The following is a 24799-nucleotide window of genomic DNA, read 5'->3' on the forward strand; positions in this document are numbered from 1 at the left end:
GGCAAGCCATCTCCCTCTCTCTGTGGGGGTATCACAGTGATTATGACTGGGGCCAAAATCATTCTGGAGAGGAAATAAATAACTTTCTGAGAAAACTGCCTTCATTAATTTAGCTGATCACTGAAATATTTGTTCTGCTTGTTTGGTTTTTTTTCCCTCTGATGCCCTTACTTCTGGATCTCACCTTTGCAGCTTCTGCATGAGATTTATTCTTACTTATCTACCTCTAGTCAGCATCTCTCCTTCTGTATTCCCTAGCTTCTTTAGACTTTATGAACTTCGTTATCAGTCACTTCAGCTCTAGAGTCAACAAAATCCATGGTCTGGCAACCTGTCTGTTTTGGCACATACCAGAGCAAAATGGAACAGGAGCACAAGCTAGAAACTCTCTTTTTCATGCTGTCAAAGACACTAAAGGGGATACAGCAAGGGGTAAGAACAGTCTGCTGTATGAGAGACTAATGGATTGAAATAAAACACAAACCCATTGCTCTTGGATATCTTGGGGCCATTACAATGCCCAACTACAGTATATGTACAACAGCAAGGTCTAAGATGACTCAAAATGGAGAATTCAGGAAATTTTACCACTCATGTACCCCCTTCCCCAGCCACCAACCACCAAAAAAATCCCCCAAACCCCAAACCAAAGACAAGCAAAAAACCAAACAAACCCCCAGTTCTGTAGATTCCTCTTCCAATTCAAAAACTAGAATGAAAAGCAATAAATCAAGACTGTTTTGTATGCAACATTACTACACATGCTTTTATGTCATTCATTCTCAGTATGATAAAGAGCTATTCCTCCATGGCTCAGAGACAACATTGATTCTGACTTGAATAGGGCAACAGAACAGCAGGAAAACAGCAGCAAGAGCTAAATAGCTCACCCACTCTATCATTCGAGGTTTATCCTGCTTTAACCATAGTAATAGGGCCCTCCAGGAGGTGGTCCAGTTAGATTAATTAACAGTGGCATATACCAGTGTGATTTAAAGGGGGAACAAGTGGTTACACTGCAGTTCCCAACTTGTAAGGCATGTCTTAGTGCTCAGAACGCACCTTGAGCCCAGAGGAATCACCTTCCCTCCACCCATCCCAGTCTAAAAAAAGCCCCAGCTGGATGTTTCTGTGTTCAAGTGCTCTTACGAGCAAAAGCAGTGGAGAACATGCTGCTGTGGCACCTGCCCGGATCAGGATGGAGTTTGTTTGATCAGTACTAGAGCATTAGCTTAGTCTTTTGGAGTGTTGTTCTTGCTGAGAATTGTAACAGGTCAGCCCACGGTGTGAGGCAAGGAGCAGGGAGATGGATGCCAGGAGCTGGCATCCGTGGGGCCGAGGGGACAGAATTGGTACCTCAGTGAGGTACGAGACATCACCAGTTTTCATAAGCAGAGACCTGTCTGCAGAAGCATTTTAAAACATAGCTATGGAAAGTAAGGCTCACTTTTAACCTTTGTATAAATTATAATGACACTATATTATATAATGTACTATAAACACATGTTGAAATATACTAGTAGGGAAAAAAGTATTTTTCAGCCAGCATGGTTATACTAGTAGAAAACTTGTGAAGAGGGTAAACTCAGTAAATGAATTTTAAGAACTGGGCTAATTTAATGAACCATTAGTGGGCACTGGCAATACCGGTACTTTGCCTTGGTTTTCTAGGTAGCGGTGGAAACTGGAGAAGGCAGTGTCCTTGAGCATGCATTAGAATCTTCCCTTTTTTTTTGCTCCATGTGCCTTGGAACAAGTAATTTTTTTCAGCGCATTATTTTCCTTCTGTACGGGAGTGTGACTTAAAACTTGTCCGGTGTCCTCCACCTGTAAAACCTTAACAATCTCGCATCCTGTGAACATTCAGCAGCGGCTGTTCCTGTCGTAGAAAACAGCTGCTTTAGCAAGATTTTTTTTTCCATTTTTTTAATCCCCCTCACGGCCCAGCGCGCGCACACGGGGCGCGGTGCGCGTGCGCAGCCGAGGGGCCGTCCCTCTCCTCCGCCCCCCGCCCCGCCGGAGTCCTCCGCCGTCCCGGCGTGCCCCGCGCGCACCGCCGAGCGCGCCGTGGCCCCCGCGCTGTGCCCGGCTCGCTGCGTGCGCGAGAGGCGGCGCGGGCGCGGCGACATGGCGGGCGTGGGGCGGGCCGAGGAGCCGGAGCAGCACCTGAACGGGGAGCTGCCCCCCGAGCCCGCCGACAGGGACGGCGCGGCGGGGCCCGGCGCCGAGGATGGCGCCAAGAAGAAGCGCAAGAAGAAGAAGAAGGGCAAAGCGGGCCCCGCGGGTAGGGGCCGGGCCGCGCCGCGCTGGGACGCCGCGTTGACGGGCTGGCGGGGCGGCGTGAGGGGCCGCGGCCCGGCACACCGGGCGGCCGCGGGGGGCTGGAGGGTCCCGCCGAGCGGGAGCGGGTGCGGGTGCGGGGCGCCGCCAGGGCACTGTCCCGGCCCGTGGCGGCCGTGCGGGCTGAGGGGGATCCCCGCGGCTCGGAGCGGTCTGGCCGTGACCGGAGGGTGCTGCTGCCGTTCCACCGCGGCTGGGGAGTCCTCCCTCGTCCGCGGCGCGCAGGAGAAGCCACCGCTTCCCTCACCCCCTCCTATGCCCCGAGGGGAGCGAGGCGTGAGACTGCTGCTGTAAAAGTCATCCCGCGTGATGGAGGCTGCGCACCCCTCCCAGGTCCTCGGAGAGAGCCGGAGCAAGTCTGGGCAAATAGTGTAAAGGCGCTACGGTTTGGGTTTGTTTTAGCAGGCCAGCAGCGAGTGATGATGGTGCTGTGCGTTTATAATTATCTACTTTACGCCCGCGTTATCTTACAGGCGCAGGCTGCTGCTATGGCAAAGGAGAATTAGTTACCCTGGCAGAAAAAAGTAATCAGAAATGTCAGGGTAACCTACCTTTATACGCAAGTGTCAGCACCTCTCACTGTAGGGCCCTACAGTCTTGCACATAGGGGCTGCTTAAAAAGAAGAAAAGCAGCATGTGCTCTGCTGTCTGTAGGATGAATACTGCTTAATATTTGTATAAAGTTTTGGGGGCTGTTGGTTAGTAATGCGGAGCTAATGTTTTACTGTAAGTCATACTTTTAATTTTACAAACAGGACAAGAAACAGATAAAGAAGTGGAAGGTGCTCTTGATGATGTAGCAAAACAATTGGACAAGCAAGCACTGGAGGAGAAAGAAAAAGATGATGATGATGAAGGTAAGTGTAACTTATGTTTTCTCTTGACGTTTCCAGTTTCAGCTTCTTCCAAAATGCCCATTTTAACAAACCTTTTGTAGGTATCTTTCTGGGTTTGATTTTGTTTGGTTGGTTTTTTCCCTGGGGGAGGTGAGATGGAGCTATATACACTTTAAACTTTTTGTGTCGGTAATTCAGCTGTCACGCATGCGTACAAAATAAAAATAACAGGGATACAAGCTTTTTTAAAGCTTTATGTTTTCAAGGACCTAGTTACTGAAGGAAATGTTTAGTTTGAGATAAGGTAAGCTATAAATTTTTCTCACTTGCATTACCATAGTCAGTAGGCATTTATGTTTCAAATTATGTCACATATTTGTGGCTTAAAACATACAGCAAATTTTAGGGAGTGTTTTAATTAATAGGAGGTTTTAGAGTCTTTACCTGTGACTTCAAGCCTGCTCATCTATAGTTGTACTTTCTCATTAAAATTGAGTTGGGGAGGGATTAAAACGCATGTAAGACATACACCTTGTGTGTTGTTTGTGATATGCAGCTGATTTTCTAAGCAAGAGCCTTAAAAGTGTCCATATTGGAATCCAGAGTGGGTGCATTTCTTCTGTAGGAATATCAGATAAAGGTGCTGTGTTTCCTTTGATTTGAGGGATGGTTCTCAATAGAAATGGACATTTTAAAAAATACATGTTAAAAAAAATAGCATCTAAAGTTGGTTCAGCATCCTGAAATGTTTCGTAGCCTGCTTAGAAGTCTTCTTAGTTGACTTGCTGGAATTCATCATTCTGGAATTTAACTTTAATAAATTGGGCATGGAAGTTTTAAAAAAATAAATCAGTATGCCAAGGTGTATTAAATAACAAATTTATCTTTGAACGTTTTCAGTCTGCAGTGTACACTACAGTGTAATGCTCTTACTTTCCGTAGAAGTATGTTCTGATGGTTGGTTTGTTTTGTGGTATATTTCAGGTTATGGAGTTGAAAGATAATTAATGCAATATGTGCTTTGCCATCATTACAACTTGAGTAAAAAGTATTGAGAGGGATAGTGAAAACGTTATCCAATGAAAAGAAATCTTGGAAAGTTATTAGAATAGTTAAGAGCTCCATCTCAGAAGAAATAACACTGTTAGTTGCAGATCAAACGCTGTGCTCTGTTATCCTTTTTACAATATTAGCAATTAGTATTACAGTATCAGAAAATACAAAAAAATTGAAGTGATGCTATGGCTGAACTAATAATCTTCCTTTTTTTGTACGTGTTACACTTGAATGTGTTTTTAGTAAAATCGATATTTCTGCAGAAAAATAAAAAAAACGATGTAAGGTTTTTCAAGATAACTGGTGTGTTCTTACCTGGTTCTCATCACTTGCCATTCTAATTGTGTAGTTTCAGGATTGTTGCTTTAAGACATGGTACTGCATTAGATTAAAATCGATAAAATATATATTGCCTTTTTTCTTTTTTTTTCATTTGGTAAGCCTGAGTGGCCTCTCAAAAATGAGACTTTAGGACTTTTGAACTCAAGGAGTGGTTAGAAAGTGCTCTTCGGATTTCCCTTGCAGTGTTAAAACATGCTGATACCATTTTTGCATGATATTACTCTGAATTATTAAATGGCTATGCCAAAATGAAATAAGATTGGCTTCTGTTCTGCAAAGATCTTAAATTGCTTTTCTGCTGAAATTTTTTTTCACTAGCAGCTAAATAACCTGAAGACAAGCAGGGTATTGGTCAGATGCAGTAGTTATGTTTCTGGCAGCACAGTTAGTCTGCAGCAGTCTTCAAGGACATGAAAGCATAGGCAGGGTTAGTTTGCCTTGCAGTTGGCAGTTTCACATGCAGTGATGTATGAAAAAACCACAATAAGCAGATAGCAACAGCAACAACGTTTAAGAAATGCTGTATTTTTTTTTCCCCTTCAGTTTACACCTAGCAAAAAAAAAAAATCAAAAAATCCCTTGGTGAATGAACTGGAGTCACATTGAATTACTTGTTTTATGAATGGTTTGAGTACAGCTCAAGGTCAAGAGAAATGTGGTAAAGTTACCACATTTTAAAGAAATTTATATACACTGCTAAAGATTTTTGGCTGTCTATGAAATAATGATTGATGAAGGCTGGTAGGCTGGACTGGTAGGCTGGACTGTATTATAGCTACAAAGTATTTATATTTGCTATTTATTGCAAAAACTTAAATTAATACTTAATGCTAAAATGAGCCAGGAGGGGCAGGAGTGACATTTACTGAAATTTGCCCCAGCTGCAGGATTACAGCACTCACCATGGCGTAAAAATGCAGGTGACATTGGTCCTCATAAGAGGCTTGAAATCTAGTGACTGGAGCAGCTGATCAGTGTTTTGGTTTGGTTTTGTTTTTAAATACAAGTTTCTGTATAAATACATTCAAAATGGTAATGCTTTGATTTGATTCTAAAACTTCCTTCTATTTTTACTGTAGATGAAAATGTTCTAAATGTAAATGACTTGTACTTGTCCATTTTAAAAAGAACCTGTGTTTAGGTCCAGAAGGTTTAGTTAGGTGATGTCACATTAGATATTGTTATGAAGTAACTAGGCACAAGAAGTAGCCAAATGTGAAGTGTGTGGTGTTGTTGTTAACCCCCAAATGTGACTGTAAACGGTGTGGCCGATTCTTGGTGCTTACATGCTGTGCTCTCTGGAAACCTCCCACTGGTATAGATTCATGGAATGGTTTGGGCTGCAAGGGTCGTTTAAAAGTCATTTGGTCCAACCCCCTGCAGTGAGCTGGGACATCTTCATCTAGATCAGGTTGCTCAGTCCCATCCAGCCTGACCTTCAGTGTTTCACGGCATGGGGCATCTACCACCTACCTCTCCGAGAAACCTGTTCCAATGTTTTACCACTCTTGTTGTCCTCCCACATGCAGTGGTTTTGCTGAGTGCTGTTTGTGACTTTCCCTGTTATCTCCAGATTAAACTCATCCTGCTCTAAGTGCTGTCATCTTTATGCATTTGGGGTCTGTATCTTTCCAGATGCAGGAAGTTCCTTTAGCTGAAGCAACAGAAGATGAGTTTGAAGCAGTGTTTTCTAGCTTTTTGTTAGCTGTTGTGTCTAATGCAGTTCTCTCTGGTGTACTCCAGCAATCCCTGGCATCTTTTTACCTGAATTGAGATCAGAGTGATATGAAGTAGGACTTTCTGTAAACACTTTCCCTGAGCTACATTTTCTCCCTCTCTTTGGTGATACGTTTGTCAACTCTAGAAACTACTTTCTTAGGTCTGTGTGTGGACTGAAAATGCTAATGGTTTGGTGGCAGCTTTTGGATGTTGTGTTTTAATCCATTAAAATTTGCTGTGAAAGAAGTGTTTCCAGATAGTCCAGATATTTCTGTGTGTCTCAGGCGAACTTTGGTTCTTTTAAGAAATAACTTTTGGTTATTTTATGTTCACCTGAGCACTTTTTTTCTGTAGATGGAGAGGGTGAAGGGGATGGAGCAACCGGGAAAAAGAAGAAGAAGAAGAAAAAGAAGAAAGGACGTAGGTATCAAGCACAAAAATATAGACTGCATTAGTATTTAGTATTAAGTATGTGCAAATGCTGTTCTTGACAGCCAGAACAAAGTTTGGGGTGCAGTTTGTGTTTGTAGGCTAAGTCTGGCTGAACTGTCCTCTTTCTGGTATCCCTGAATGCCATTGAAGGTGTTCATTTGGCCTTGAGTATTGGTCGCATGAAGTCATTCGAGGGCATTGTGATACGATGTTGTCGTGGTAGAAGCCCGAATTCTAGTAAGGGAATCTTTAAATAGCTTGTGCTGTTTAACTTCAGTGGTTGAACTAAGATGGTGTGTATTTCCAGTGTAGTATGTGTAAAACTTTCTTAAATTATACTCAACAGCTAAGGTCCAGACAGATCCACCTTCTATTCCAATATGTGATCTATTTCCCAGCAATGTATTTCCGAAGGGAGAAGAATGTGAATATCCACCAACACAAGATGGGTGAGTGTTTTAAGCTTAAAAAATAAATACTGTCATTTGGATATACTGAAAAAACTGCTAATGTACAACTAAATGGAAAAAATGAGTTGTAATGTGCTTTGGGTTTTGCCTTTTTTTTTTATTTATTTTTTTTTTTATTTAACCGGATCATCTAAGAAATGAATACAAGTCTTCAGCCCAGAAATGTTCATCCTTCCCTACCCTTTTAATTAAGGTGTAGCCAGTATGAGCAGAATTGCCAGGATTTCACTAGGCAACTTGTAAGAGAAACATTGTCTGAATTAGAAGTGAGTGAAGTTTTAAAATTTAAGGAGGTGAGACACTATCATGCAGCAGTTTTGTGACCATTGAGACATTAACCTTTTGGTTTCTATTTATTTTTTGTCAGAGACATGTCAATCTCTCTCTTTAATTTAAAAGCCCAAGTGGTATATTGTGTATTTTGCTTTTCTCTCTTTGTATGAATGTATAGTTATTATAACTTCACCCATTTTTTGTAATTCATAGTGATGTGGAAATAATGTGCAATTTCACTAAACAAGCAACAGCTTCTGCTGGTTTACTGGGACAGAGATCTGCATCCTCATGTTTTTAAGGGGGACTGTTATTTCTTTGTTTTGTTAGGAACTAGGGCATACCAGCTTGACTGTGTTGTCCTTGACTGATTTTTTTTTCTCCTATGTGAAGTGTTGTGGAAGGTCACGTGAGGGAGACAGGGGATGTGTGGCATAGAATTAGCTTGAATTGCATGAAAACCTGAATGAAAAGACCAAGTATTACTGAAAACTTTGAAAATTCCCTGGAAATTTTGAATCAGAACTCTGAAAAAAGTAGTTTAAACCAAAGGGAGAGAGTAGATAAATACTTAATATTTTTGAAAGCATTGTCTGGTTTTCAAGTATTTTTTTTCAGAGTATTTTTTGTATGTTTTTTTATTGATTATTTAAGTCAATGCATGTTTCTCATAGAGCGTAAGCAACATAGTTAAGAATCTAGTAAGTACATCCTATAAATTTTACTTGGATATTTACAGATAATATAGTTTCATTTTTATGAGATTTAAAATTTGCCTTTGAGGAAGCCTTTTCTTTTTAATGACTTCTGTTTGATCACAAGGTGCTCCTATTTATTTATAAATTACTGCTTTTGCATGGTAATGAAGGATTTTCACAGGATATTTCTGACAGAAGTGGTTCTTTCATGCTAAGAGTTAAGTGTTTTTCTGTATATGCCATGTTCATAAGGTTATGATTTAATCAAACCAGGAAATTAGATGATAAACACCTTAAGCATGTTCATAGTTTATTAACAAATAACACACTTTTTACATCTCTGATATTGAAGATTAAATTATTTGCTCTGGTTTCAGTACTATTTATTAGGAAAAAAAATAAATGCAATAAAAACAAATTGCCTTTCCAAACAGGATTTAAGTGGAGTGTCTTTTCTGTACCAAGTGTGTTCTGTTATGGAAAAAGAATATATTCTTCTAAGGAACCTGAAATAGTTTCTTTATATAGCGTGCTTAAGCAAATATATGCTTAGTTTTGTTCCTAATTTAAATATTTAAATATTATGATGCTACTTTAGTATTTCCTAATATAAACAGCTACTTAAATTAGTAGCTGACATTTAATGCCAGAATATTTTCTATTTTGAATAATAACTTCATTTTATATATTGGTGAAGTGTTTTTGTGCCACTTCTCTTATTCATGCTGAGGTCAGTAGGGTTTTGTCTCTTTGATTTTTTTAGAGTTGCACTTCTATTCTTAACTCTTGATGTCATTTGCTTTCTAAAGTTACCTCTCATCAACCTACAATTGTGTATTTTGTGTGAGAAGTTGAACTGGAAGTGGGTGTGATTCAAATTTCAGCAGAGGAAAATAGCACATAATCAGTTCTTATATAGCCAACAGACTAACAGGTTTAAGATTTTTATATCTCAGATATTTACTTTTGTTTGAAGCTTGTGTTTTTTTGTTGAAGACACTTGAATTTGACATGACACGACAGAAAGAGCAGAAAACAAACAAACAATATTTCATGATACGCTAATTTTGTTAAAGTGGGATTGAGGAATTCTTGACCCTGCCTGTTTGTTTCTGCCTCTGTGCTGCTATCATAGAATGACAAAATGGTTTGGTTTGGAAGGGATCCCAAAGGTCATGTGGTTCCAACCCCTCTGCTATGGGAAGGGACGCCTTCCACAACTCATCTGGGCAACCTGTTCCAGTACCTCACCACTCTCACAGTAAAGAATTTCTTCCTAGCATCTGATCTAAACTGACTCTCTTCAGTTTAAAGCCATTACCTATTGTCCTGTCAATAGTAGCTGACATTTAATGCCAGAATATTTTCTATTTTGAATAATAGCTTCATTTTATATATTGGTGAAGTGGACTTTGAAAAAGTCCCTTTCTAGCTCTCTTTTAGGCCTTTTCAGATACTGGAAGGTGCTATGAGGTCTTCCTGGAGCCGTCTCTTCTCCAGGCTGAACAGCCCCAACTCAGCCTGTCTTCATAGGAGAGGTGCTCCAATCCTCTGATCATCTTCATAGCCCTCCTCTGGACTTGCTGCAACAGATCCATGTCCTCCTTCCTTTGGGTGCCCCAGAGCTGGATGCAGCACTCAGGTGGGATTTCACCAGAGCAGAGTAGAAGGGCTGAATCCCCTCCACTGACCTGCTGGCCACACTGCTCTTGATGCAGCCCAAAGTATGATTTGGCTTTCTGGGCCATAAATGCACATTACTGGGTTATGTGGGGCTTCTTGTCCACCAACAGTCCCAAATCCTTTTCCTCAGAGCTGCTCTCAATCCGTTCTCTATCCAGCCTCTATTTGTGGTGGAATTGTCCTGACCCAGGTGCAGGATCTTGCACTTGGCCTTGTTAAACTTCATGAGGTTTGCACAGGCCACCTCTCAAGCCTGTCCAGGGCCCTCTGGATGGCATCCCTTCCTTCCAGCATGTTGACTGGGTTATCTGGGTGAAGGTAAGCTGGGGCAATTTATTTTCTGAAGTTCTTTGATGACTAGAGCCTAGTTTACCGCATGATCCTGGATAGATCTGTGCTGGTGAAAACTGCAGGCTGTCAAAAGTGAAAAGATGGAACAAATGGCTTGGAGCAAGAGGTGAACTTCAGCTGACATGTGGTAGGCAGCATGTTAGGAAACTGTCAAAAGCTTGTTAGCTCATGTACCTGTCAGAGGACTTGATGTTTGGTGTGAGGCCTTCATTTGATCGATTGATTTTTCACACTTAGGCCCAAGTAGGATTTCTTGCCTCGCTTCCTGAGTTCCCAGGTGGCAGGAGTGCAACTTCGGCAGCAAAATGCTTTGGTTCTGATACAGTATTTTTAAATGTAGAGGCTCTCTTGTCCCCCAGGTGACTTGCATGAAGTGACTATATGCTGAAGTACAGTAGGACAGAGGGAGAAGGGCTTCCTGCCAGTTTGCTGGAGTTTGCACTCAGGTCTGTGACAGATGGCAGAGCAGCTGCCCAGACTGTGTCAGCAGTTCTTGCTACTGGAGGGTGTTCGCTACTGGAATCCAGAGCAGTCTGAAAAGACCCTCAAGTCTCCCTTCCCACTGTTCTTCTGCAGTGCACCTTTTCCCTGGGACTGTTGTACTGGCAGTAGTCCAGTTTTCAAGTGGTAGTGAGGGGCCCAGATATTGCAGCCTGTTGCTTTGGGTCTTTTTATAGAATTTACCAGATTTAAGGGCAGATTCTGAAAGTATGATGTGTGATGCTTGCTGCTGGCGCAGGAAAACTGCTCTGAGAGGTAAAAGTGGGATTTCTCCTTTACACTGTCGTTACTTTATCTGAAAAGGAGCAGGAAGTGCAAGGGAAACAAGCAGAAGGTCTCAAAATATTTCAGATCATCTGATCATTCTGTGCAGTATTTTATGGAATAGCCTGTTATCCTTCTTTTTTTCTCAATTCTGCTTAAATACTTAGTATAAATATGTATAGTTATGTATTTATGCATATATACTTAGTTCAAAATGCAGCAAAACTGCAGGGCATAGTCTGTTGGCTCACTCCTGCCTGGTTTTTGGCTGTAAAGGAAATTCTTAGAGTGTAGTTAAGCTACGTATCTATGAAACAGGTAAGAAGCTACATCTTTGGATTTCAAAACCTAGTCCTTTACCATCTGTGTGTTCATGTTGTTTACTTAGAACCAACTAACTTGCATAAAGGTAAAAGTTAATGTCTAAATTTGGAGACTTTGGCATATTTCAGCATCTTTGGTCCATCTTGTCCATCATCCATTTTCTTTTAAGACCCACCTACCAGCATGTGTAGCTATGTATTGGTTTTAGTAATTTTTTTCCTGCATAGCATGTTTTTAAGAGCCTGCATAACAGGTTTTAGAATTTGTTAAGACTGCTGTGATTAACTTGTTTGAAACACTTTTTTTATTTTCAAGGCGAACTGCTGCTTGGAGAACAACTAGTGAAGAAAAGAAAGCACTAGACCAAGCCAGTGAGGAAATCTGGAATGATTTTAGGGAGGCTGCAGAGGCACACAGACAAGTGAGGAAATATGTTATGAGCTGGATAAAACCTGGGATGACCATGATAGAAATCTGGTGAGGACACCCATATTCTCAAACAGCTCTGCTGTAGATTTTTCTTCATTCTCCAGAGGGCGAGAGATTTAGTCTCAGTTTTGTGTGCTTAATTCACTGTGTCATGAGTGTTGGGAAGATTTCTGTTTGAAGTACACAGCCAGGATTGCCGATTATTTCCTCTAAGTTTCCTCTTGTATTTTCAGCTTGTGCGGTTTTACAGGGCCTGGGATCATACCAAATTTTAAACTAAGCTTTCCATTATGTTCACTTATTTTGATTATATGCTTCATTTAAATTTGAGTGCCTCTGCTGCTCTTGCACATCAGTTCTGCAGTGGTGCTGAGAGAAGCAGCAGTAGCACGTCCTGGCATTTGCCAGAATTGTCAGTGACGTGCCATGTGGACAGTGCAGGTGCAGTCTGCGGCTGGGAGTGGGCAAACAGGCGTACAGACAGCATGACTGCGTGTTCAGTCCAGGGCAGGGACATTTTCACTATGTTTAGTCTTCATTAGCTCATGTTTCTGGTGGAAACACGGGGGGTTTTTTATTGTTCCCAGTTAATAAGAAATAGCTGAGCAAACAGATTATGAACATAAGTTTGATTAAGTTTGATTTAAAGAAATAATTAGCCTGGACTGATTTTTGCGACTCTTCCAACTATTACTTTTTCTGTCCTTCAGTTTATCTAGAGTGAATGTCTACTGTCCAAGTACTGCACTGATCCAGAACAGTTTAGCTTCCAAAATCAGGTGCTTTCAGCCTGGTGTGACTGAGGACTGTGCTGACAAGAGTAGGATAGTAAGAAAGCTAATCAGAGCTGATCCCCAAGGTAACTGTGCGAGGATAACAGAAGGAAATAATATACCATCAGGAAAAGTAGAAGAAAGGCAGCTGCTGTAATAATCACTAGTCTGGGTGAAACAAATCTGTCACACTGAATTTTACAGTTTGACTGTTGCAAGCAATAATTTTCTGAAAACATGACTATTCTAAGGGGCCTTGCTGAGTAAAATACACTCTAGTCTTTTTCCATATTGCTCTGAGTGAATGGCTTTCTTAAATAAATGGCTTTCTTAAAAAAAATCAGAGTATGGTGCACTACTGTGAGCTGCAGTTTGCATCCTTCACTGACACTGCAGGAGAATGCACCGGTGGTGGTGCATTCTCGTATCTGTAGCTTTGCAGTAGCCAGCATCCAGAGAGGAGACCAAACCCAAGAACAAATGCTAGTTTCATGAGGTTTTATTTTATCACAGTTATTATCTCAAATTAAGTAAGAAAAGGGTCCTTTTTTAATTAGATTTTTTTATAGTTAAGGAGAGACCTTTTATTATTTTTTTATTTCTCTCCATTTAAGTCCCCAAAATTATAAAGAATGCATTTAATTTTACTAAACTTTAGTTGTTTAATCTCTGCTGCTCAGGAAGAATGGGTAAAATGTAGCTTGTAAAGGATGAATATTTTAAATTTAGAGTAAAAACACTAGAGAAGTACTCAGTTTTGCCTAAGAAAGGGTAGAAGGAACAACACAAAGAACTGAGGATGTTAGGTTATACTTATGTTTTGCAACCTAGAGTGTCTGGCTACCTAGCATACAAATAGTTTTTAAGATTTCACATTAAAACATTTGTTTAAATATTTTTATGAGTTTTTGTTCTTGTGTTGATTTACTTGAAGTCACCATAAGAAATACTAATGACAACTGTTCTGTTCTTTTTTTTTCTTCTCCCTTTTAGTGAAAAGCTAGAAGACTGCTCACGTAAGCTGATCAAGGAGAATGGTTTAAATGCAGGTCTTGCATTTCCTACTGGGTGTTCTCTGAATAATTGTGCTGCCCACTACACTCCCAATGCTGGAGATCCAACAGTCCTGCAATACAACGATATTTGCAAAATAGATTTTGGGACACACATTAGTGGTTAGTTTTCATTTATGAATTAAAACTTTGAGAACATTCTTTGTTGCAAAGACTATGAAGCTAATAGTCATATTAACTTCTGCTGATTTCAGGTCGTATTATTGACTGTGCTTTTACAGTCACATTCAATCCAAAATATGACAGACTATTACAAGCTGTCAAGGATGCCACAAATACTGGAATAAAGGTATGATCATTATGTAATTCATTTACAAAGTCTTTTACAGTAATCTTTGTGATTATTTTCCATTTATATTTGCACTTCATTTTCAGTGTGCTGGGATAGACGTACGTCTCTGTGATGTGGGGGAGGCCATTCAAGAAGTTATGGAGTCTTATGAAGTTGAAATTGATGGCAAAACATACCAAGGCAAGTTCTTTTCTGTTGTTTTTAAATGTGTGTATCTGTATATATTTGTACAAATATTGATTTATTTATATGGTACTGAAAAGACTCTGTACTAGAAGGATGGTATGCATCTTGCATAAGTATATGTTTTTGGCTGGCTTACCATTCCTCTGGAGAAATGTTCTTGGCTTATCCTTCCAAGTATTTTCACAGATAAGATGAAGGCCAAACAACTGTTTCAAACTGTACAGTTAATTTAATACCTGCTGTTTGGCATTCTTAATAAGTTTTTGTTACCGTTGGAGTTGCTGGTCTTTAATAGCGAAGTGTTGCTGTATCATACAAACCAACTTCTGTCTTGGCTGGTGTTTGTGCAAGATGTGTGGACAGTTTTGTGTTTAGTTCCTCTGCAGTATGATGAGTCACTATTGACCTTTCAGTATGGGCTATCATACAAAATTACCTTAAAGGGTTTAACATTTGTTAAGAAATTGCCTGTAACATTAATGTTTTCTTCAAAAGTGAAGCCAATTCGCAATTTGAATGGACACTCAATCGGACCATATAGGATACACGCTGGAAAAACGGTGCCCATTGTGAAAGGAGGAGAAGCCACAAGAATGGAGGTAAATTAGTTCTTAAACCTTTGTTAAGTTTCCCCAGCTGTCACTGTGAGAGTAGTATTTGCTGTGCACTTTTGAATGTGTAGCATTTGTGATCCTGGTGGATAATCACTGCTGCACTTGGTAGTGTTCCTGTAAAGGAGTAATGTTTCACCTCAGTGGCTTCTCCATTTAGCCCTAGAGCATTCAGGTATCTAACACTTTCAGAAATTGAAGCCTTGGAACCCTGCCGTTTAAAAACCAAATGACCAAACAAGAAAACAAAACAAAAAAACCCACCACCCTTGAAATCTGAATAGCCTTAGTGATGCTTGCAGAAACTCTTGCGTATTTATTTCTCAGTGTGTATTCATTATTTAAATGCAGTGCTGGAATGTTGCATTCAGGAGCACAGAGACTGAAGCTCAGGAAACTAGACTTTTCCTAAAGGTGTTTGGACTTGCAAATCATTCACACTTGTTTGTTCTCTCTGTAATTCAATCTTCTCTTGCTTGAGTAATTCCTGATAAATATATTCTGTAGTGTAGCTTTGGATGACTTTTTGTGAGTACTATGAGATACAGTATCTTTCTTGAAAAGCCTCTTGAAAAGTGCTGTTTTTCCTTGCAGATACAAAATAATTAAGCGTATTTCTAGTTAATGGGAGAGACTAGATCAAAGATGTTGGTTTTAATAGCATTTTGGAGCAGGGGAAGAGAAATACTGTACATGATGTGACAAACTACCAACTGTAAAGGCAGTATTCAAATATGGAACCTGAGATTTAGCCACCATTTTGATGTAAGCTTGTGTTCTAACAAGATAAGAAGGCTTATTTAAGAGATTGGTAATGAGATAAGAAGCTTTTAATTTCACTCTAAGCCTGATGGGCTTAGAGTGGGCACCAGTAAGCCTGTCAGGGTAAATAGTAAGTTTACCAGGGTAAAGTAAGCCTATCAGGGTAAGTAAGACTTGTAAGAGCTGAACAGGCACAGGTGTGGTCTGCGCGGGATTGGTTTTTGAGGCAGGCTTACTCTCATCACACAAACTTTAATCATAGTTGTTGGTCTATGATGTGAGCAAAAAGACAAAGTTTTAACTATCGTCTTATCTATAGGACTGTGCAAAGGGATGAAGAGTATTGGAAAAGGAAGATAGGAAAGATTGTGTGTTCTTCTTGGTTAGGTTTTAGTGAATAGTACTTGGTTTTGTTATCATCCATTATCAGTTCCACTTGTATGGAACTTAAGTGTTCTTTAAGCAAATACTACTTAAAGATTTCAGAGCTTTGAGATTGTTTTAACTGAATATTGAGACGCTGGGGAGAAGACATTTTTTTTAATTTCTTCAGCTTCTGTAGGTTACTTAGGACACAATCCTACATCATTAAACACAGCGAGTTTTGCCGATAAATGTGGAGCGTAGCCAAGCTCTTGCTGTACTGCGCTAATTATAGCATCAGACTGCAGTCCAGTGAGTTTGCTGTGACTGGGAGAAATACAGCCCCTGACAGTCCTTAGCCGGGAAAAGTGGGTGCACAGTGAGCTTTGTGGTGCCATGTGTGTGAGGTTGTGTGGGTTTGTGTTTTTATAATTAATCAGTTCAGGGGTGGCTTTCAAGAGTTACTCTTGAATTTGAAGCCTGTGTTACTGCTTTTCTTATTGCTTCTTATTTTGGGGTTGTGACTTTCAAAGTAGCTTAATAAACTGAAAAACCCGGCTCATGGTGTCTGTCAATGTGAAGGCTTGGTAAGTTCCTTTCACAGTCCTACCATTAAGGACGTGTGAATACACTTGGCAGAAATGAGTTTGTATAATGGCATTTCGGTTATTTTTGGCTAGAATTTTGATAATGCCCTTGCAGATATGTATCACCTTCATTTCTTGAAGAAATTCATCTTGCGGAGTGGAAATGAGCAGGTTAAGGGTATGTACTAGCAGCTGTTTACCAGAAAATTCTTGCAGAAATTGGGCAGACAGTTCTTCAGTGCAGTCAGTCTCTGTAATCAGCATCTATTTGCTATGTCTAAACTGTACATTTGCTAGGACTTCTATCTGAATAGCAAAGAAGAAGTACTTCCAGTTAGCAGATGTAGTTTCTCAGCTGTGTTAGTTGTATGCCTTGACGATGTTTTAACTGCAATGACTTTGAGGAATTGTGAGTAGAAACATGCCGATATTTCTGACTTGAAACAAATAAAATGGTACTAATATAAATAGTTGATGATTTGGAGATGTCTGTAGCTTTTACTGTGTGAAATCTCCGTGTTGAATTTCTTCTTTCAGCATTGATTTGGTGATTGAATCTAGTCACATTCAATTACTTGTATTCAGAAGTTGCAATACTGAGATATTTTTATCAGGTTGGTCCAGTGTCACTTATTTTCATGTTGTAAAATGTTCCTTTCTTCTCTCCTTAGGAAGGTGAAGTGTATGCCATAGAAACCTTTGGGAGCACAGGAAAAGGCGTTGTTCATGATGATATGGAGTGTTCTCATTATATGAAGAACTTTGATGTTGGACATGTCCCAATAAGGTTGGATTTTGTTGGATTTTGCTGGCGTATTGTGATTAGAGCTGTCACCCCCTTAGGTTCAAATGTGATACAGAACATGTTCTTCACTAGTTAGTAAGTCTATCAGAAGACTCAAAGGGGGGTGTTAGCAATGTTCTTGTTATAAAATACGCAGTGATTGTAAATCTGGAACAATATGGAATTATTCTAAAGAATCTTGAAATGGAGAAAATAGGTTATTATTTTTTCAGAATTTTATATTTTTTAACAATATTCTTACTATGATTATTCTTTATAATTATTAATATATAGGTTATGCTTGTGTATTCATCTGTATAGTAAATGTGTAGCCTTTTTTTATCAACATCTGTACTGTGGTTGTGTGCCACAACCTTTTCTTACTGCTGTTCTCAGAATATATCAGGCTGTTCATGTCATCTGCTTTTTATGGACATTTTGTGAGTTTTAAATTCTTGTTTTAGTGTATCGCTATAAAATGAAATAGTTATTAATTTTGAGTGTCACTGGGATTGCATTTTGGCATTTCTAGGAGTACAGCATATTTTCTGAAGCAAAGGCTACTCTGCTTAGAAACATAGGAGACAGACATGCTTTTCCACAGCACAAACTAGGAATGTGAAAGAGGTGGGATGTGAAGAATTAGCCTAAGAATTGCAAAGGAACTGCTTATGATTGGAAATAAGCTTAGTTTTTGGTAGATCTAGAAATATGTCATTTTTCTGCGTATACATTGTAAGAAGTATGAATAAAAAGCTTACCAAGTATTTGACTTCAGAATTCAAAACTCAGCATTTGAAACCACCAGGCTTATGCCAAAACTACGCAAAAAGCTCAGATTATTAACCACTTTGGATCAGGAAAAATTCTGTTTTTCTTGATGAAGTGAAATGTCCTTTTATTTTTTAAGAGAATGACTTCTGTCCCAGTGTTTAGTTTTGTTTGCATACTTAGATGCAGATACGTTCACAATCTATTTTGAAGGCTTTCTATTTGCAGGAGGGAAATGCACAAATTTCATTGATGTAGAAAGACACCTCAAAACTGGGCAGCCTGAAAAGACCTTGCAGTCTAACCCTGTTCTTAATTGGTGTGTTTCATTCCTGCAGTGAATGCTTGCTTGTGATGCCTTTCTTCTCAAACGTGTTCTTGGGTTGTTTTTGTCTTCAAGGCTTCCAAGAGCGAAACACTTGCTAAACGTTATCAATGAAAACTTTGGTACTCTTGCCTTCTGCCGCCGGTGGCTGGATCGCCTGGGAGAGAGCAAATACCTGATGGCACTGAAGAACCTGTGCGACCTGGGCATAGTGGATCCCTACCCGCCCCTGTGCGACATCAAAGGCTCCTACACGGCGCAGTTCGAGCACACCATCCTGCTGCGCCCCACCTGCAAGGAGGTCGTCAGCAGGGGAGATGACTACTAAACTCAAAGCCACCTCAGCACCTTTATACTCTAGGCTCTGTTGGAACATACTATACCAGAATTAATTTGCAACATATTGTCTGTTTTAACAGTGGACTGATGTTAATACTTTCCGTATTTGGAAAGGAAGGAATTTAATCTAAGGCAAGTCTTCTAATTGTAACTAACCATGGGAAAAAGCTTTCAGGCCTTTAGAAATATTTCGAAAGTTATTTTTTCTGTTCAGGGAAATACATGCTATAAAGCTCAATTTTTAGTTTGGAATGAGTTATACATTTTGTTCTGAACATTTATGATAAAAGATGCTTTTCAAATATTTATATGACCATATTCCTACTTGAATGCTTTGAATGACTACACCTGATTTCTGCGCCCCAGTCCTCTATGATATTGCCTTTTAAACTTCCTGGAATCCATTTTGTAAAAAATAAAGACAAATTTTCAAATCTAAAAATATATATACTTTTTAGAAGTCTGGTTATGATTCTGGTCAGGAGTCTGCTGGGAAACTGCTCTATTAAATATTTTACAAACTTGATTTGCCATTTCTTGTGTTGAAACTGGACCTGTCTTACCCTTCATGTGAAAATTGGCCTCCTGGTGCTTGTTGAAATATTTTTGTCAGTGCTGGCATACAGGGCAAGAAGTCATCGACACTTTACAGGACAAAATGTGACTTCAGTAAAGGTGTGTGGTGTGCTTCTGAGTGTGCCAGCCTTCAGTTTAGATTCACCTGTACTAGAACATGTCAGATGCACCTGGGGGTCTCTGCTGCTGTCACCGGCAATGTGCAACTTTTGGCTGAATTCAGCTGTGTATTTTAGTACATATCCCTACATAATCTTTGCCACTGACATGCCCTCGTGCATGCAGTCCAATCTCATGTGATTCCCAATCTCTTTAAAGTTCACATTTGACTGGACAAGTAATAGGGATAACAAAAACATGAGTTTATTTTGGAGTGTCTAAAGTTATTTCATACAGGCAAGCTGATCTGGAGCGCAGTGAGGCTGACTGTTGAATTTCACTCCTAAAGGTAAATTAAATCCAAGGGCTCTTCAGGCCTAGATGCAATATGTCTTCCGGTGCTGTGTCTTTACCTCATGACTTGCGTATTAAAACTTTAAATAGTTACCGGTGATAAAAATGACAGCTTTGTTAATAAATCTGTAACAGTGCCTTAAACATAACTAACTACTTGGGGAACAGAGACACTTCACCTGCTTCTTTATAACCTGTGTCTCTTTATAAAATAATTCTTACTAATTTAGAAATACCAATTCTTTCTTTCTCTGGGTAAAAGCTGCATTTTTATGCTTTAAAACCTGAGTATGTGAGCTGCAGTTTACAGGGGAGCAGTGTTATGTACTGCCTACAGTTTAAAAATAATAGACACTGGTATTTTTTTCCCCCTGATTTTAAGTTTTGTATAAACCCAGTATTGTTTAAACTTGTAGAAATGGACGAAATGGGGTACTGAAACGTGTATTGCTGTTGTTGCCGTTTGGGAATCTTGGCATCCAAGCAATTAATTTTAAGTAATTTATGCAGCTGTGTGGTCATGTGTGTCTCAGTTCCAAACAAACAGTAACTGGTATGCGTGCTTGTACGTTGGAGAGTAAAAGCTGGCACTCAAAAGAATCTGTGATGAGTGGAGTTGCTGGGTGCATTAACTGCTTCTATTTTTATTTATGTGACCAGGACCGCGCTGCTTATGCAGCTCTTGACATGATACAAGCAGGGTCTTGTAGAATGAATGGCTTCCAGCCCACCGGTTTTCGTAACAGGCCTGGTTACTACAAATTCTGCTAGAAACAAGGAAGACAAATCTGCTTCAGTTCTTGGCTGCTTATTTTCTATTTCCAGACTTCTCTCTCTGGAAAGAGTCTGTTAGTAGTAGCTCAGTGGCACTTGATATTGTTTCTACAGCTTAAGACTTCTTTAATTTCACTGATGGTTACCTGAAAAATACTTAGTTCTACAGGCCAATGGATGTGTTTTCTTCCCTTTGTTTTTTCTTTTACCTGAACAGAATAGGAAGACCCAGACTGGCAGAGCTAATTTGGGCTATGGCCTATTCTTTTAACTTTTTAACTTAACTGGCTGGTAATTCACATGGGGAAGCTGATAATCATGTGTAACAAATTGTAGAGGAAATGCCTCAGTAAAGTACCTGCCGAGCATGATGATTATTTGTTGCCAACAAATTTAATTGGGGGTATCTGGATACAAGTATCCTGTGCTGCTGGCCCTCCTACATTCACACTTGGCGGTAGAGAAGGCAAGCCCTGTTTCTATCTCCTTAAAATAACTAAGTTTCCTCCTGCTTTCATGCTCTTCAGGCTGCCTTTTTCGTTGCTCTAGTTACAGAGTCCTAGCCATGCTGTCTGATACCTGGATTGTGCTGTCTTGCCACTTGACAAAATCAAAAGTTTATCAAAAGACTTTTGAGCCAGAAGTTTCAGAATGTTTTCAAATACTCAGAAGACGAGGATCATCATGTTTCTTGTATGTGCAGCACCAGAAATGGTGATGTTTTTTAGATGCCAGAGTTCAGAACCTCCTTTACAGGGTTTTTCTTTCATGCAGACCTTGTGAGACACATCATCAGAGTGCGTTCAGCTTGACCTCATGTGATGTGTCATTTTGATGAAGGGTATGGCCTAAGATTTTCCTAAGCAGGAGAATAATTTTAGACTCAAACAACATACTTTTCCCCTTAGATGTGGGTAAGACAGGGCTGGTGGGTATAAACACAGCCAGCCATGAAGTGGAAGTCTTTGGTGGAGGGATGGGTTTGGTCATCTTTGTTTCTGAAAGCTGCTTTTGCTTGGGTACTTTGTGGAAAATAAAGAAATTGTTAAAACTACAGGGCCTTTCCACCTAGAGGCCAGATTCTGCTGCTTTTATTAAAAACATATTAGTATTGAGAGCTACAGGTTTCCTTTTTATAAGTATTATTCTGCTTGTGCACTGATGGTAGATTTCCTTGGAGTTTTGCACTTCACACTTTGGCTGAGAAATGCCACCTTACGTGAAAGATCAGGGTTTTCTCTTTTCACTGGCAGATTTTATTAAAAAATAAATTTTATTTTAAAAATGGAAATTAACTTGGTACTAAGTAGCATTTGTAAGCAATATGCCCATGAATGTACTGTCATACTTCAGACTCTTGTGAAATAATGAACCAATTCCAGCACTAGCTTTGTGGAAGCTGCTGTGCAGCCACCTGGCTTGCAAAGGAGATGGTGTTTTAAGGGTGAATACAACTGTAACATTTCCAAGAGCAGGCTGAAATAGGGTATCGAGGGAGGAGAAGTTGCTGTTATAGTGAGAAAACTGCAGTTGTGTTTTCCAGCATCGCTGTGTCATGTTCACTGCAGTGTATCAAAACAATACCTGTACTGCAGAACAGTACAAACCCAGAGCAAGACGGTACGGAAACTCAGTGATGGGGTAGGGAATTTGCTCGTTTGATTTTTACAAGCGGTGTTCGGAGACAGAAGAACTTTGCCAAGTCCTACTTACTTCAAGTATTTTTTTTTTTACAGGAAGGAAGAAGAGAGTAAGGCTTCTCATAGTTAATAATTTCCCAGGATTATGCACTTCCAACTTGTTGGTACTCTGCATTCTGTGGAACATCAATCAGCTGCCCATAATTAAAGGTGGGCAGTATGTTTTCCTCAGTCACTGATGGAATAATGCTTTTGCCAAATGGTTCTACAAAGGTGTGTGTAGAGATAGACCATGTAACTTGAGAAAAGCATGGCATGCTTTGAAGCAGGTTGTCATTTTATAAGAATTGTACATAGTAATTTTTTTCTACAAGGATTCAAGAGGCACTATGTTTTTCTAATTTTGATTGTTTCAGTATTTCTTAAGTAAAAGAAAAAATAATTAGACTACTGAGCTGTGAAACTTCAGGGATTTTTGACTTGTGTTTTGGCCATGACAGGCACCCAACTCTTACAACTCAAAATTGTACTGATATTAGTTCTCTTTGCATTTATACTGATGCTGACTTTCCTTTTACAAAGCTACAGTGACACAGATAGGCTGGACCGAGTCCACCAAAGGGCTGGGAAGGTGATGAGAGGCCTTGAGCAGGTGACATACCAGGAGCAGAGGCTGAGAGAGCTGGGAGTGTTCAGCCTGGAGAAGGGAGCTCAAGGTGGATTTCATCCTTGGGCATGTGTGTATATGTATGTATATATATGTATATATACACAGAGAAACACACACGGACCTTTTGGGGTGAGTAAAGAAGCCTGCGCCAGGCTCTTCTCACAGGTGCCCCGAGAGGACAGGAGGGAACAGGCACAAACTGAGTGCAGCACAGGAGGTTCCTTTGAGACAGAAGAAGAAACTGTTTCTACTGTGAGGATGCTCTAGCACTGGCACAGGCTGCCACAAGAGGTTGTGGTGTCCCCAGCCCTGGGGCTATGGAAAGAAAACCTGACTGCACACAGCCCTGAGCCACCTGTTGTAGTTCACCCTGTTTTAAGGGCAGTTGGACTCTGTGATCTCCAGATCCCCATTCCACACTCAACAATTTTGTGCACTCCCCTCAAAAGTACCTGGAAGGTAACTAGTTAAGGTGCACACAGTACCAATTCCCTTGGGTATCTGGGTTTAAATCTAGCCTCTTTAAGGAAGGGAGTCAGCAACTGATCACATAAATGCTTGTAAAACTGTAATTACTGGTAACATTTCTATCTTGAGAGATACTCTGGGTTCATGTTCAGACTGTGTTTGGCTGCCAAATTACTACTCGTGGAGCATTGCTCTGTGTGTGTGTATGTGTATGAGAGGTGTTCCTGAACACTTCATTTAAAATAATTACTATACAATTGCTTTTCCAAGTTCTTACAAACACTGATGGCTTATGCAAGGAGAGGAAATTCAGCAAGGGCAGCTTATGGAACTGCAGGCAACCAGGTAGCAGGTATTTGTGTGGAGAGACCTCTTAGAAAGGCAGGGCTGCAGCTGAACCGTTCACCTGAAGCTGTTTTTCTGAATGAAAATGAAGATGGAAAGTAGAGGAGACAAGAATTACAGACTCTTGAGGTGCCTTCACACGATTAGTCTTTAACACAAGTAACTTGGCTATCAGACCAGCCCCTCCTGATAAAAAAAGGTCTCTTACAATATAACAGACCATTCCATCTAATAACTCTATCCCTGTTGCTGATACAGGTGCTGAGTTGCTGGACCCTTCGTGCTACTGCTCTGCAGAACTCCAAGTGTCTTGTGGAAGCGTGACACCAGGAACAGCTGCTGCTAAGATATGTGGGTGGCTTTGTAAATACCTGTCTGGTTGCTGAAGGCGTACAGCAGGACGTAGGCTTTTGTGCTAGCTCTGGTATTTCTGCCCATTTTTTCCACTGGTCCTCAACTCTGCTGTTCCTTTGATTCCACCTGGAGCTCTGTTTTAAATGCAGACTCATGCTGTGCTTATGCCTTGCTCTAGTTAAAGGGTGTGGAGCTAGTTACATGAACTAGTAAGTGTTAAGAACTGAAGCACAAGCTGTTGAAAAGAACACCTGAATTAGCTATCCTTGTGCTGGACTGCAGTAAGCACAGCTGTTCCCCCCACTGCTTGGAGCAGAACTAGAACAAAGCGCTTTCCTTTCTCCTTCCTTTCTCTTGTTTGACCCAAGAGAGCACTAATGGGAAGAAAACTGAATTTGCTTTTGCAGAGCTAATGATGTCTTTCAGAGAAAGCCTTGAGACTTAGTATCAGTGCAAATGTAGGCAATTAGCATGACTCTTTCCTCTTCCTTCCTATTTTCTGAACTACCTGTAAGTAGAAAAAAGGGTTTGAATTACATTCATTTCCTCAACAGAAAGGACAGCAGAGAAAGAGAGTATTTGAAAGACAGCACACCCATAACAAGTATATTCATCAGATCATTTCACTTCAGCAGGTGGCCTTTGGCTTAAAAAAAAAAATGAGCCAAACTGTCTGTCTTTGCATACTTAATTAGGATGAGCACAAGATAAAGGAGTTTGAGATCTAAGGCTGCTATGTGCTTGCTATAATATGGCATCTTTCAGAAACAGATAAAAATGATAGCAAAAGTCATTAATAAAAGCCAATGTTAAATCAGTGACAGATGGCCAAAGCAGCTGTATAGTTAATGCCTTGACCCATGTTAGACAAAATCTAAACATAATTTTAAAAAATGTAATGATAATGTAGGAACTAATTCCAGGACACGCGTGAG

At 40.1% G+C, this 24799-nt stretch overlaps 1 protein-coding gene across 1 annotated transcript; it reads left to right on the top strand.

Moving 5' to 3' along the window:
* Positions 1 to 2074: 2074 nt before the first annotated feature.
* METAP2 (methionyl aminopeptidase 2) lies at positions 2075 to 19110 on the top strand. The gene is made up of 11 exons (XM_050323658.1): positions 2075 to 2284; positions 3096 to 3197; positions 6648 to 6713; positions 7072 to 7174; positions 11605 to 11766; positions 13485 to 13666; positions 13759 to 13853; positions 13940 to 14036; positions 14538 to 14641; positions 17037 to 17152; positions 18321 to 19110. The coding sequence occupies exons 1-11, from the start codon at positions 2128 to 2130 to the stop codon at positions 18571 to 18573; spliced, it is 1437 nt and encodes a 478-aa protein (XP_050179615.1). The 5' UTR covers positions 2075 to 2127; the 3' UTR covers positions 18574 to 19110.
* Positions 19111 to 24799: the final 5689 nt, after the last annotated feature.

The sequence above is a fragment of the Myiozetetes cayanensis genome, unplaced genomic scaffold (genome assembly GCF_022539395.1).
Source record: "Myiozetetes cayanensis isolate MyiCay16 unplaced genomic scaffold, myiCay2020 scf3, whole genome shotgun sequence".
NCBI classification, from domain to species: Eukaryota; Metazoa; Chordata; class Aves; order Passeriformes; family Tyrannidae; genus Myiozetetes; species Myiozetetes cayanensis.

Excerpts from the sequence above, each read along its gene's own strand:
- METAP2 (XM_050323658.1), top strand. The coding sequence starts at position 2,128 with ATGGCGGGCGTGGGGCGGGCCGAGGAGCCGGAGCAGCACCTGAACGGG. Across the intron at positions 13,854-13,939 it reads CCACAAATACTGGAATAAAG|TGTGCTGGGATAGACGTACG; the intron begins GTATGATCATTA and ends CTTCATTTTCAG. Across the intron at positions 14,642-17,036 it reads GAGAAGCCACAAGAATGGAG|GAAGGTGAAGTGTATGCCAT; the intron begins GTAAATTAGTTC and ends TTCTCTCCTTAG.